This window comes from Balaenoptera musculus, chromosome 19 (assembly GCF_009873245.2).
Source record: "Balaenoptera musculus isolate JJ_BM4_2016_0621 chromosome 19, mBalMus1.pri.v3, whole genome shotgun sequence".
NCBI classification, from domain to species: Eukaryota; Metazoa; Chordata; class Mammalia; order Artiodactyla; family Balaenopteridae; genus Balaenoptera; species Balaenoptera musculus.
The window spans coordinates 15,341,487-15,356,592 of NC_045803.1; the positions used below are offsets into that span (position 1 = coordinate 15,341,487).

At 35.8% G+C, this 15,106-nt stretch overlaps 3 protein-coding genes across 3 annotated transcripts in view; all 3 read left to right on the forward strand.

Moving 5' to 3' along the window:
• Positions 1-906, forward strand: part of ZNF345 (zinc finger protein 345) — a 29,012-nt gene extending 28,106 nt beyond the window's left edge. Inside the window, exon 4 of the transcript XR_005017387.1 lies at positions 649-906. The gene's annotated coding sequence lies outside the window, so the exon portion shown is untranslated. The remainder of the gene's footprint in view (positions 1-648) is intronic.
• A 7,306-nt stretch (positions 907-8,212) lies between these two features.
• LOC118885469 (zinc finger protein 345-like) lies at positions 8,213-9,292 on the forward strand. Its single transcript, XM_036834105.1, is given in 2 exon segments — positions 8,213-8,839; positions 8,841-9,292. Coding segments are annotated over 2 exon segments (912 nt in total). The 3' UTR covers positions 9,126-9,292.
• LOC118885470 (heterogeneous nuclear ribonucleoprotein A3-like) lies at positions 9,161-11,223 on the forward strand. Its single transcript, XM_036834106.1, has 2 exons — positions 9,161-9,170; positions 9,327-11,223. Exons 1-2 carry the CDS (start codon positions 9,161-9,163, stop codon positions 10,568-10,570), a joined length of 1,254 nt encoding a protein of 417 aa, XP_036690001.1. The 3' UTR covers positions 10,571-11,223.
• The last annotated feature ends 3,883 nt before the right edge of the window (positions 11,224-15,106 follow it).

The following is a 15,106-nucleotide window of genomic DNA, read 5'->3' on the forward strand; positions in this document are numbered from 1 at the left end:
TGTGGAGGATATTTTTCTAGGAGACATAGAGGTTATAAAATAATATGAGCTATTAAGAAATGTATAGCCTGAGGATTGGGAAAATATCTTTTCAAATCATTCAAAAAGTACAATTAATTGTAGGAGGAGTTCACATATTGCAACCAGAAGAAATGGCTAAGATTGAAAGGTGGAAAAGCCTCACAGAGCTATAATAGTTGGAGCCTTGGGAGTGATTGCAGTCACCTTGGTAGAGAGTTTGGGGTGTAAAGGTTATGTGCTTGTAATGGGAAGGCAAAGATTGCAGATGAGAAAAGATTGAGGTAAAGGTTGATGATCAAGCAATCGCATTAATACATGCAGTCAATGTAATAGAGTGGGAGTGAAGGATGATTTAAGGCAGAGGGCACAGTAACTACAAAAGTCCTGAGGCAGGCAGGCTCATTGTGTATGAGAAGCACCAAGGGCCAATCTGTCTAAGACAGAGTAAACAAGGAAAGGAGTATGAGATGTGATCAGAGAGGTGTATGTTGGAAAGAGTCAGTTTATGGTGACCTTGTAAATTGTGGTTGAACTTTTTCTGAGTAAAATGGGACATAAATAGAAGATTTTAAGCAGAGCTATGACATGATTTTTATTTTTTTTAATACTTTTTTTCCCCACTTACAGAAGAGGAAACTGAGGCACAAGGACTTGAAGTAACTTGTCCAAGGTCAACAGCTAGTAAGTTTTGGAGATAAGGTCTGAACCCAAGCTGTACGTGTTCCAAGCTCCTAAGCTATGTTGCCTCTCCAAATCAAATCAAAAGGGTGTAGACATAATGGACATGTTTTTATCTGAATTACAGGTGAACAGATAGAAGTTAAGTTTAAAAAATTAATTTGAAAATGAGTTTTTACAGTCCATAAAGAAATAGCTAGCTATAGAACACATATTACATGCATTTATGTATGTGTGTGTGTGTCTCTCTCTCTCTCTATATATATATACACATTAGATGTATATAAATGCATCATGAATTTCCTCTAAAATACTATATCATATGCCTTCCTATCCCAATAAACTTTTATATATTATATCAGTATTATAATATAGATACATTATAATATATCAGTTTATGAATAATTAGGTTGCCTTCCAAATCTTCCAATTTCAATTTCTAATTAAAATTGCCATTTTTCTATACCTTTTGTTGTAAATGGATTTTCCCCCATAATTTCTTGATTCTTTTTTTTTTTTTTTTTTCCTTTGGCCACACAGTACGGCTTGTGGGATTTCAGTTCCCGGACTAGGGATCGAACCCAGGCCCCGGCAGTGAAAGCACTGAGTCCTAACCACTGGACTTGCCAGGGAATTCCCTTTTGCAGGAAAATTCTAAAGCTTTTTCCCAGCAATGCATATAATGCCTGTGTTCAATTTTATTACATCATCTTCTGGAATGTGTACCTTTTAAAAAATAAATAAATTCTATGTTTTTCAAAATAAGAACATTTTATTTTAATATTTATTTATTTATTTATTTGGCTGTACTGGTTCTTAGTTGCATCACGCAGGATCTTTGTCTGCTGCGTGTGGGATCTTCGTTGTGGCATGCGGGATCTAGTTCCCTGACCAGGGATTGAACCCAGGCCCCCTGCATTGGGAGCATGGAGTCTTAATCACTGGACCACCAGTGAAGTCCCCAAAAGAAGAACCTTTTAAAGTGAAGGCCAAACTGTCTTGGAGTGTTTTGCATTCAGGATTTATCTAATTGCCACCAATGATTACATTCCCATTAAAAAATTTTGGGTCTGATCTGATACTCAGGTAGGGTTGTGTACTTCTTAATTCATCTTATTAGGAGGCAAAGTGAAGTGTTCTCATCGCACTGATGATAATTTTGATCAAGTAGTTATGGAAATGACTGTCAGATCTTTGCATTGGAAGATACATTTCCCCCCTTATCACTACTGAATAATCTCTGTGCTTGGAATTAGCCAGCTCATTAAGAAGCTTTAGTTTCTTTTAATAGGGAATGGTGTTCATCAACCAATATCTGAGTATCACTACTACTGAGCTGTCATTGCTTCTATACCCATTCAGTGGAAAGAGTCAGGAAAGATGTTTTTGTCATTGAATCATTCTAATAACTCTAATTCAGATCCAAAAGACAAGGTTCTGTCTCACTTTCCTGCATTTCAATTTTATAACTTTCCCTTGAACAGGGAAAAAACCCTATTTCCCACAACATGAGTATATTTGCTCAAATCTTCTCTTCTAAGCGCCACAGAATACTTTCAGAATTAGAATACCAACACAACTACTGACCAAAAAATTTAAGTCACGTTCAAGATTTCTTGCTCTTTTGTTTTTCTTTTCTTTTTTCTTTTTCTTTTGTTTCTTGCTTAGAATATGTTACACTAAGGATTTCCAGAGTACAGTTTGAAAACTTATTACATTAATACTTTTCTCTGCATTTTCAATTTAATATACAGTTTAATTGCTGAGTTTAGATTTGTTTAGTTTATATTTGGAATATATAAAACATATATATGGTTCAAAAGTGAAAACTAGGGCTTCCCTGGTGGCACAGTAGTTAAGAATCCGCCTGCCAATGCAGGGGACACAGGTTTGAACCCTGGTCTGGGAAGATCCCACATGCCAAGGAGCAACTAAGCCTGTGTGCCACAACTACTGAGCCTGTGCTCTAGAGCCCGTGCTCCACAACAAGAGAAGCCACTGCAATGAGAAGCCCATGCACCACAACGAAGACCCAATGCAGCCAAAAAAAAAAAAAAAAAAAAAAAAACCACATCAGGCCTGACAGGAAAATGCTGCTGTTATGGCCATAAAAAAAAAAAACAACTCAAAACTATATAAAAATTATACTTAGAGGAGTCATGCTTGAATACTTAACTGCTTCATCCATTGCCATCCCCACTCTAGTTAACCTTTTGTTGTATGTCTAGTCAGATTTATCGTTTTTGTTTTGTTTTGTCAAAGCACACTCACATTTATATTCTCAATTCTTCTTTCCTCTTTTACATGGGATATTATTCTTTCTGCATCCTTTTTTACTGTCCTGGTCTTCTTTTTATTATTATTATTATTAATAAGATGTGTAGAAATCATTCCATATATATTCAGTGGCAAATTTTAAAAAGATATAAAATTGACTTTTCTTTCTTGGCATTATATGTGTTGATTTTTGTCACAACTCATTAATTAGTAGAATAATAAATAGTAGAGTTTTCACTAATCGTGAAATTTGCAAATATTTTCAGTTTTTTTCTTGTTTTCCTATGCTTCTAACTTGTATGCTTCTTTCTAGTCTTACTACTGCAGTGGTAACACCTTCCAGGAAATGTTCAACAGAAGTAGTGTTACTCAGAAATATCTTGCATTCCTATACACTAACCACCAAAGATCAGAAAGAGAAATTAAGGAAACAGTCCCATTTACCACTGCAACAAAAAGAATAAAATACCTAGGAATAAGCCTATCTAAGGAGGCAAAAGACCTGTATGCAGAAAACTATAAGATACTGATGAAAGAAATCAAAGACAACACAAACAGATGGAGAGATATACCATGTTCTTGGATTGGAATAATCAATATTGTGAAAATGACTATATACCCAAAGCAATCTACAGATTCAGTGCAATCCCTATCAAATTACCAATGGCATTTTTCACAGAACGAGATAAATTTTACAATTCGTATGGAAACACAAAAGACCTCGAATAGCAAAAGCAATCTTGAGGAAACAAAAAACAAAAAACAACGGAGCTGGAGGAATCAGGCTCCCTGACTTCAGACTATACTATAGGGCTACAGTAATCAAAGCAGAATGGTACTGGCACAAAAACAAATATAGATCAATGGAACAGGATAGAAAGCCCAGAGATAAACCCACGCATCTATGGTCACCTAATCTATGACAAAGGAGGCCAGAATATACAATAGAGCAGACATCCTCTTCAATAAGTGGTGCTGGTAAAACTGGACAGCTACATGTAAAAGAACGAAATTAGAACACCATACACAAAAATAAACTCAAAATGGATTAAAGGCCTAAATGTAAGGCCAGACGCTATTAAACTCTTAGAGGAAAACATAGGCAGAACACTCTATGACGTAAATCGCAGCAAGATCTTTTTTGACCCACCTCCTAGAGTAATGAAAATAAAAACAAAAATAAACAAATGGGACATAATTAAACTCAAAAGCTTTTGCACAGCAAGGGAAACCATAAACAAGACGAAAAGACAACCCTCAGAATGGGAGAAAATATTTGCAAACGAAGCAACTGACAAAGGATTAATCTCCAAAATATACAAGCAGCTCATGCAGCTCAATATCAAAAAAAACCCAAACAACCCAATCAAAAAATGGGTGGAAGACCTAAATAGACATTTCTCCAAAGAAGATATACAGATGGCCAACAAACAAATGAAAACATGCTCAACAGCATCAATTATTAGAGAAGAGCAAATCAAAACTGCAATGAGATATCACCTCACACTGGTCAGAATGGCCATCATCACAAAATCTACAAATAATAAATGCTGGAGAGGGTGTGGAGAAAAGGGAACGCTCTTGCACTGTTGGTGGGAATGTAAATTGATACAGCCACTATGGAGAACAGTATGGAGGTTCCTTAAAAAACTAAAAATAGAACTACCATGTGACCCAGCAATCCCACGGCTGGGCATATACCTAGAGAAAACCGTAATCCCAAAAGACACAAGCATCCCAATGTTCATTGCAGCACTACTTACAATAGCCAGGACATGGAAACAACTTAGATGTCCATCAACAGAGGAATGGATAAAGAAGATGTGGTACATATATACAATGGAATATTACTCAGCCATAAAAAGAAACGAAATTGGGTCATTTATAGAGATGTGGATGGACCTAGAGACTGTCATACAGAGTGAAGTAAGTCAGAAAGAGAAAAACAAATATTGTATATTAATGCATACATGTGGAATCTGAAAAAATTGGTATAGATGATCTTATTTACAAAGCAGAAATAGAGACACAGATGTAGAGAACAAACGTATGGATACCAAGGGGGAAAGGGGAGTGGAATGAATTGGGAGATTGGGATTGACATATATACACTATTCATACTATGTATAAAATAGATAACTAATGAGAACCTACTGTATAGCATGGGGAACTCTACTCAGTGCTCTGTGGTGCCCTAAGTGGGAAGGAAATCCAAAAAAGAGGCGACATAAGTATACATGTACTGACTCACTTTGCTGTACAGTAGAAACTAACACAATATTGTAAAGCAACTATATTCCAATAAAAAATTTTTTTAAAGTTTAATATAAAAAAAAGAAGTAGTGTTACTGTCTTCATCTTTTTTCATGATTTTTATGGTCATAATTTTTCTTCTTTTTTAAAAAACTTTAAATTTTGGAGTAATTTTATATTTACAAAAAAGTTGCAAAAATAGTGTAAAGAGTTCCTATATATCCCTCATCCAATGTCAGTTTCCCTTATATTGTTGTGGTATATTTGTCAAAACTAATCAAAACTAAGAACCCAAGATTTATACATTAATTAATTAATTAATTAATTAATTAATTTATGGCTGTGTTGGGTCTTCGTTGCTGTGTGCAGGATTTCTCTAGTTGCAGTGAGTGGGGGCCACTCTTTGTTATGGTGCACAGGCTTCTCATTGCGGTGGCTTCTCTTTTTTTTTAATGAATTTATTTAATTAATTAATTTATTTTTGGCTGCATTGGGTCTTCATTGCTGCACGCGGGCTTTCTCTAGTTGCGGTGAGTGGGGGCTACTCTTCGTTGCAGTATGCGTGCTTCTCATTGCAGTGGCTTCTCCTGTTGTGGAGCACGGGCTCTAGGTGCGCGGGCTTCAGTAGTTGCGGCACATGGGCTCAGTAGTTGTGGCTCATGGGCTCTAGAGCGCAGGCTCAGTAGTTGTGGTGCATGGGCTTAGTTGCTCTGCAGCATGTGGGATCTTCCTGGACCAGGGAACGAACCCATGTCCCCTGCATTGGCAGGTGGATTCTTAACCACTGTGCCACCAGGGGAGTCCAATACATTATTATTAACTAAACTGTAGAACGTATTCAGATTTCACGGTTTTCCATTAATGTCTTTTTTCTACTGTCATGTCTCGTGGTCTATGACAGTTTCTTAGTTTTTTATGACCTTGACAGTTATGACAAAATGCTTGTCAGGTATTTTGTAGAATATATCTCAATTTGTATTGGTCTGATGTTTTTCTGATGATTAGATTGGATTTGGGGTTTTTTTTGGAAAGAATACCACAAAGATGAATTTGGGCTTGATTTTAAACTTTCATTGTTATGTGTATTTTTGCTGTATTTTTGTGAGGATACACTTCATTAGTATAAAGAAATTCTATTTTATTCATAACTTATAAGAGTTTACTTTATAACTGGATGCTGAATTTTGTTTATTTTTTTTGTTAATGACCTACATTAACAAATTTTCTTATGATTTAACTTGATACTCCTAGAATGAATTCAATTTGTCATGATGATTTGGGGTTTTTAATTAAATTACTAGATCCAATTTGGTAATATTTTGTTTAGAATCTATACCCATCTATATCCATTAATTATATTGAATCATAATTTTTTTTTCAAATACTGTCCTTGTCTCATTTTATACCCAGCCTCATCAGATGAATTGAGACTATTCCCCTTTGTTCCTCTTATTTTTTTCAATATATTTTTGGAAAATGTACATAAAATATACTGTACATTTTAAGTAATAAGAACACTCAGATCACTACCATGCAACATTTTCAATAGTGTTTGGTAACCCACTAGTAATGTACAATCAAATCTTGTACTTCAGCAGCATTAGAATTACTTTCTGTCTCTGCTTATGGCACAACCCAATGGCACAACCTAACAAGGTTCATCTATTCAATTTTGGTTTTTATATTTTTGTATTTATTATTTAATTTTGTTTTACAAATTTATTAAAATTTACAGTTCCAATGTCAGACCTACAAAACAGCATAAATTCATAGATGCCTAGCTTCCATTCTTCTCCCCTTCCACTGTTTTCATTCCCTCCAACCTATGAAATCTTTTATAAATTTTATGGTTTATCCTTTCATTGTTTTTTCTAATGTGAACACATATGTATATATCTTCATGCATTCCCTTTCTTATATAAATGGTAGCATACACTAGATAGTTTATTCCACCTTGCTATTTCACTCTAAAAAGATACATCATGGAGATCACTCCATAGGAATACCTAGATGATTCTCATTTCTTTATGCAGTTGCATAGAACTCTATTTTGTCCATATACTATAATGAGTTTGAGCAGTACCAAGCTAGTGGCTATTTGGATTGGTTCTAATCATTTGCTCTTACAACAAGTTCTGTGGTGGATATGCTTCTGCATAAATATTTTCAGATTTTTTCCCGAGAGCACCTGTTTGGGTTCCTAGAACTGGGATTGCTGGGTCAAAGGATAAATTTTGCTAGAAATTGGCAAATATCCCTCTATGGTGGTTGTATCATTTTTATTTGCTACACTGAATGTGTGAGAGAGAAAGGCTATGTTGTCAAACTTTTTCTTTTGCCAAAATATACTTTGAATTTGTTCCAAAATTTGACAATCACTGATTTAATCTTTTCCTAATCACTTTCCCTCTTACCTTCCTATATCACTTTTCAATCTCTACATTTTCTTTATTTTTCAAATTGTACCACCATATCAAAACTACATATTCTATTCACATTTATAGACATTAATGTCACTGTAAATCTCCCTTTTTTATTCAAAGTTTTGTATCTTCCAAGAAAAAAAAGGGAATGTTTTTATTTGTGTTTTCTTTCAGAATATAAATCTAGGTTTGAGAACCAGAAGGTATCTCTGAAAAAGGATAACTATGAAATAGATTCATCCCAACGGGTTATAATGGAAGGGTTTACAAAGCATGGACTTAAATAGGGATCTCAGGAAAGACATTTTAGCCAAGTGTCATGTACCTCTGAAGACATTGCCACTTTCTTTCAGCATACATCTCTTTCTCTACATAAAACATTTAATACTAAAGAGAAATTTTATGAATGCAGAAAACATAAAAATACCTATGGACAAGACTCAGAACTTACTACAAATCAAGAAAGTCATACTGACAAAAAATTCTATGATTATAAAGAATACAGGAAGTCCCTTAGTAGCACTTCAGAACTTAGTTTATATTACACAGTGCCTATCAGTATGAGACCCTATGAATGTGAGGAATGTAGAAAGTCTTTGAATAGTGGCCCAGACTTTATACAACATCAGATAATTTTAACTAGGGAGAAATATAATAAATTTAAGGAAAGTCAGAAGGCCTTTACTAATGCCTCACGTTTTTTTCTAAATCAGAACATTCATACAAGCGAGAAGTCCTTTAAAGGTAATTATTGTGTTAGAGAATTTAATAATGGTACAGCCCTTATTCGTCATCAGAGAATTCATACTGTTGAGAAACTCTATGAATGTAATGAATGTGGAAAGGCCTTTAGTACTAGTTCAATATTTAGAGTACATCAAAGGATTCACACAGGTGAGAAGCCCAATGAATGTAAAGAATGTGGAAAAGCCTTTCATCATTCCTCATACCTTAGTCAACATCAAAGAATTCATACTGGTGAGAAACCTTATGAATGTAAGTATTGTGTTAGGGCTTTTAGCAATGTTTCTGCCTTTATTCGGCATCAGAGGATTTATACTGGTGAGAAACCCAACAAATGTAAGGGATGTGGAAGAGCCTGTAGTACTGTCTCAATACTTACAGCACATCAAAGAATTCATTCAGGTGAGAAACCCTATGTTTGTAAGGAATGTGGGAAGGCCTTCACGTCAGTCTTCAGAACTTACTCAACATCAGAGGATTCATACTGCTGAGAAACCCTACAGATGTAAGGAATGTGGAAGGGTCTTTTGTTGTTCATCAGAGCTTTCTCGACATAAGTTAATTCATGCTGATGAAAAGTTGTATGAATGTAAGGAATGTGGAAAGACCCTAAGTAGAGATTCAGTACTTACACAACATCAGAAAATTCACACTGGTGAGAAAGGCTGGGAATGTAATGAATGTGGGAAAGTTTTAAATTGTGTAATATACCTGACTTGGCATCAGTGAATTCATACTGGTGATAAAACATATACTTGTAACAAATGTGGGAAGGCCTTTCTTCATTCTTCAGACCTTATTCTGCATCAAAGAATTCATGCTGGTGAGAAACCTTATGAATGCAAGGAATGTAGGAAGGCTTTTGCAAGAAGTTCAAATCTTAATTGCCATCAGAAAGTTCATAATGGTCGGTCCCATATTGAACTCGAGTTGGAAGAGGCGAGTCCGGTCTCAAAACGGAGGTAAAACCGCCGCCCGGTCGCCCCCAGCCCGACTCCGGCCGCCGCCGCCGCCGCCGGGGGGAGGAGGGCCATGATCCAGAGGAACCAGAACAGTTGAGAAAACTGTTTATTGGTGGTCTGAGCTTTGAAACTACAGATGATAGCTTAAGAGAACATTTTGAGAAATGGGGCACACTTACAGATTGTGTGGTGATGAGAGACTCCCAAACAAAACGTTCCAGGGGCTTTGGTTTTGTGACTTACTCTTGGGTTGAAGAGGTGGATGCAGCAATGTGTGCTCGACCACACAAGGTTGATGGGCGTGTAGTGGAACCAAAGAGAGCTGTTTCTAGAGAGGATTCTGTAAAGCCTGGTGCCCATCTAACAGTGAAGAAAATTTTTGTTGGTGGTATTAAAGAAGATACAGAAGAATGTAATTTGAGTGACTACTTTGAAAAGTATGGCAAGATTGAAACCATAGGAGTTATGGAAGACAGGCAGAGTGGGAAAAAGAGAGGATTTGCTTTTGTAACTTTTGATGATCATGATACAGTTGACAAAATTGTTGTTCAGAAATACCACACTATTAATGGGCATAATTGTGAAGTGAAAAAGGCCCTTTCTAAACAAGAAATGCAATCTGCTGGATCACAAAGAGGTCGTGGAAGCGGATCTGGCAACTTTGTGGGTGGTGGAGGAAACTTTGGAGGTGGTGGAGGTAACTTTGGCCGTGGTGGAAACTTTGGTGGAAGAGGAGGCTATGGTGGTGGAGGTGGTGGCAGCAGAGGTAGTTATGGAGGAGGTGATGGTGGATATAACGGATTTGGAGGCGACGGTGGTAACGATGGTGGTGGTCCTGGTTACAGTAGTAGAGGAGGCTATGGTGGTGGTGGACCAGGATATGGAAACCAAGATGGTGGATATGGTGGCGGTGGTGGAGGATATGATGCTTACAATGAAGGAGGAAATTTTGGAGGTGACTATGGTGGTGGTGGTGGGAGCTATAATGATTTTGGAAATTATAGTGGACAACAGCAATCAAATTATGGACCCATGAAGGGGGGCAGTTTTGGTGGAAGAAGCTCGGGAAGTCCCTATGGTGGTGGTTATGGATCTGGTGGTGGAAGTGGTGGATATGGTAGCAGAAGGTTCTCAAAACTCAGAAGAAGAGGGCTACAGTTCTTAGCAGGAGAGAGAGCGAGGAGGTGTCAGGAAAGCTGCAGGTTACTTTGAAACAGTCGTCCCAAATGCATTAGAGGAACTGTAAAAACCTGCCGCAGAAGGAACGATGATCCATAGTCAGAAAAGTTACTGCAGCTTAAACAGGAAACCCTTCTTGTTCAGGACTGTCCTAGCCACAGTTTGCAAAAAGTGCAGCTATTGATTAATGCAATGGAGTGTCAATTAGATGTACATTCCTGAGGTCTTTTATCTGTTGTAGCTTTGTCTTTTTCTTTTTCTTTTCATTACATCAGGTCTATTGCCCTGTAAATTGTGGTAGTGGTACCAGGAATAAAAAACTAAGGAATTTTTAACTTTTCAATATTTGTGTAGTTCAGTTTTTCTACATTTTAGTACAGAAACTTTAACAAAATGCAGTTTTGAAGGTGTTTCCTTGTGAGTTAACAAGAAGACCATTGTTAATTAATATTTTGTATGAATTTTGCTAAAGTTAACTGTAAAGAAACACCTGCTGACTTGCAGTTTAAGGGGATCTATTCTCCCCATTTCCAAACCATGAAATGAATGGGCTCTGACATGTGGAGAGAATAGATATTTGTATGTTTGCAATGTGTGTTTTAGATAATAGAATTGGGTATTTAAATTAGCATATTTGTGAATTTAATAGCATTAAGATTTACTTCAAATGGAAAATCTCAAAATTCCTATTTGGTTTTTGTGCATTTTCTTTCAAAATGTAATCATATGATTTTAGTGTATTAGCTTTGCTGAGAGTCCTAGCTGTGTTTAGAACATCTCCATTCTACATTCACCTTGGTCACATGTGAACTGCTGCCGTAGTTTTATTTGGGTGTAAAGAATGTCTCCTGCCCTCTGTTTAAATTCTGGAAAGGGATAGTGAATGTTTTCGTTTCCTCCTACCTTAAGAAACATTCTTAAAATCTTCAAAATACAGGACAGTGTAAGCCTGCTCTGTCTGAGCGAATTAGTGGCTACTTTTTTATTTTCCTTTTTAAAGCACAAGAGGCCCATAAATCTTCAGTTATTTTCCTTGGCTTAATATATATTTTTTTGATACAAGCTCTCAGAGCAAGAGAATAAAAATCATGCATTGTTGAACACTTAACTGGCAGGCATGCTTTCCTGTTTGTGCCCTCTGCATTTTACTGGATGAAACCAAGGATAGTCTAGATATAATCATCCCAAGTGATTACTTCAGTAGAAGTGTACCACACTTGCTTAGTACAAACAAGCTTTTCACTTCCTCAAGACCTGAATTCAAATTTGGATAGTCAGAGTTTGTACTCACTTAAAATCCCAAAGAACACACTGTTATTTCCATGTGTATGCTTGAACCTAAATCATGCTGGTATGAGTTTACAATTTGTTTGGAAGACCCTGGTTGAGAAGAGTTTTAGATAACAAGGTAATATATACATATACATATATATATATAAACCAATGTCTACTGTTTTGCTCCAGCTAGTGCTTAAAATTTCATTCGAGCCCTAAGTATGTGCCCTGCTGTTATTATTTCTTCGGTAGTTGAACGTTAAATTTGAGATTCTTATTTTTGTTTTGAGAAGTACTAAGCAAAACAAGCAATAAAAGGGGGGATGGGGCGTGCTAGTGTTTGAATATGCTCTCGTTGCTCTAATTCTGTGCCTCTGTGCATTAATATTTGGATGCATGCAATGCCAGCATGGAAATCGGTCTTCACAGACACTGCAGTTTTCCAGAAAACACTCACAAACCAATAAATGTAACAGACAACATTCCATTTGTTAATGGACATATGTGAATAAGCAGTGTAGAAAATAGGCTAATTATTAGAAAATGGTTAAGTCTTTAACAACTTCAAGTATTGGTTATATAAATGGACACTGTCAATGTTCATAACTTAAACCTGGGTACCTGGTTAAAATAATGCTTGGGAAACATTTTATTAAAATTAAGCTAGGGCTTCCCTGGTGGCGCAGTGGTTGAGAGTCTGCCTGCCAATGCAGGGGACACGGGTTCGAGCCTTGGTCTGGGAGGATCCCACATGCCGCGGAGCGGTTGGGCCCGTGAGCCACAACTACTGAGCCTGCGCGTCTGGAGCCTGTGCTCCGCAACAAGAGAGGCCGCGATAGTGAGAGGCCCGCGCACTGTGATGAAGAGTGGCCCCCACTTGCCGCAACTAGAGAAAGCACTTGCACAGAAACGAAGACCCAACACAGCAAAAATAAATAAATAAATAAATTTATAAAATTAAGCTAAATTGTCAAAAAAAAAAGTTCATAATGGTAAAAAAATATTATTAAAGGAAGATCTGTCAGACTTTTAAGCATGTCTTTCAGGTAACAGACATGAGAGATAAACCCTAGAAATGTAATTAATAGGGAAAATCTGAGGACTTCATTGGTGAGAAAATATAGATATATAATTAATATGAGAATGCCTTATGTGTTTCACAGTGGACTACCATAAGAATAACATTAATATTGGAAGGCCTTTATCCATTCATTCCTGTCTAAATTTCTAAAACTTTCTAATCATGAGTGTAGAAAGTGAAAAATCTTTTTTGTTGCATTTTTTATTTTAAAATACTTTAAATCCACTTTATTTTTTATGTACCTATCATTGTAATATAGCTATTATAATTATGTAAAATTACAAGATATAATTACAATTGCATAAAATTGTAATAATTATGATATAATTATGCATAGCTAAAATACTATATAATTTTAAGTTGTGCATTAAATATTAAAATTTATTTTGTTCTCACCAGAATTCTTATTCCAATACCATTTATTCAGTAACTATTTCCTGATACTTTTTATATGCAGTTTGATGACATTTTATATTCTTATTATTATAAGCTTGGATTTAATGACAGCCTTTTTATACCCCAACATCCAATTTGGAGACTCTTCAGTTGATCTTTTTAAAGTACACTTCTACCTGTATATATGTTTGCATCTGAACCATTTTATTAAAAACATCACTACTTTAAGATGTATATTTTAATATTGATAAAACTACATCTTTATTTGTATATATAAATTGATATTTTTAATAAAATGATTTTATTGTAATAATTTTCTCTGAATTTTTTAAGAACTACAAAGAAGCCAACAAAATTACCTTTAATCCTCCCAAGGAGATATAACTATTGTCAAATTGTTGGAACAAATCCTTTCATAAATTATTATATTTATATTTTATGTAAAATGGACAAGGCATTCACTAGCATATGTTGGTTTTGTAAGGATTAAATGAGTTAATATATTTAAATGGCTTATAATTAAGAGTGTAACATACTCAGTAAATATAATCCATTGTCAAAATTATTTTTTCCTTTGGCTGTTTTATTATTTATAGAAAGTCTCTTAACTATGGTGCACATTTGACTTAATAGCATAAATTTAATATTGGAGAAAAACTTTAAACTTCTAGTTAGTGGAAGCAAAGTCATCATCGTCACTCCTTCTTAGTCATGAGATGATTTATCCTGAAGGAAAAACCATAAACATATTATGAATAATGCCTTCATTCAAATCTAATCCTTTATGCTGAATCCTAAAATTCACATCAGCATGAAACCCTGTTGATAATATTACTGCCCACATTATCTGGCTAATTAAAAATAATATTTTATTGTGGGAACATCTGGCTCTTGATCCAATGCATGTTTAAACTCACATTTGGTAAGGATGAAATAAAAGCTTAAAGTACAATTTCTTTGGAAATAATGGATACTGAGTATCCTACACAGCAACACCTGTGGGAAGTGGGCAAAATTACTCATAGAAGAATTTATAGCTCTAAATCCAGACATGTATTGCAATATCAGAAAAAAATGAAAATAAACTAAGCAAAGATTATATAGGTTATACATATAACTACTTGGTAATAATTTTTATAACTTTCTTTTTTAAAGTTTAAATTTATTTATTTATTTAATTTTTGGCTGCGTTGGGTCCTCGTTGTTGTGCGCGGGCTTTTTTTAGTTGCAGTGAGCGGGGGCTACTCTTTGTTGCGGTACGCAAGCTTCTCATTGCGGTGGCTTCTCTTGCTGTGGAGCACGGGCTCTAGGCACGAAGGCTTCAGTAGTTGTGGCACGCGGGCTCTAGAGGGCAGGCTCAGTAGTTGTGGCGCATGGACTTAGTTGCTCCGCGGCATGTGGGATCTTCCCAGACCAGGGCTCGAACCCATATCCCCTGCATTGGCAAGCGCATTCTTAACCACTGTGCCACCAGGGAAGCCCCAGTAATAATTTTTAAAAATAAAGAATGCATGTACAAAAATTCTAAGTCTCCAGCATTAACTGTAGAAGATTTAGAAACACTAGTAGTGCAATGAAATTAAATTAGAGATGGATGGTTACCTATAAAGAAAACTATATCCAGACAGTCTACACAGGCAAAATTCTCAAAACATCAAGAACTATTGTATATCAAAAGATAAGGGACTTCCCTGGTGGCATCTTCTGTCTCTGACCTGTAGACCTTCTCTTAAAAGGCACATCTGGTTAGTTCCTGCTGATCTAGGATAATCTCCCATTTAATTAAAGTTACCTGTTTAAGGACCTTAATTTCATGT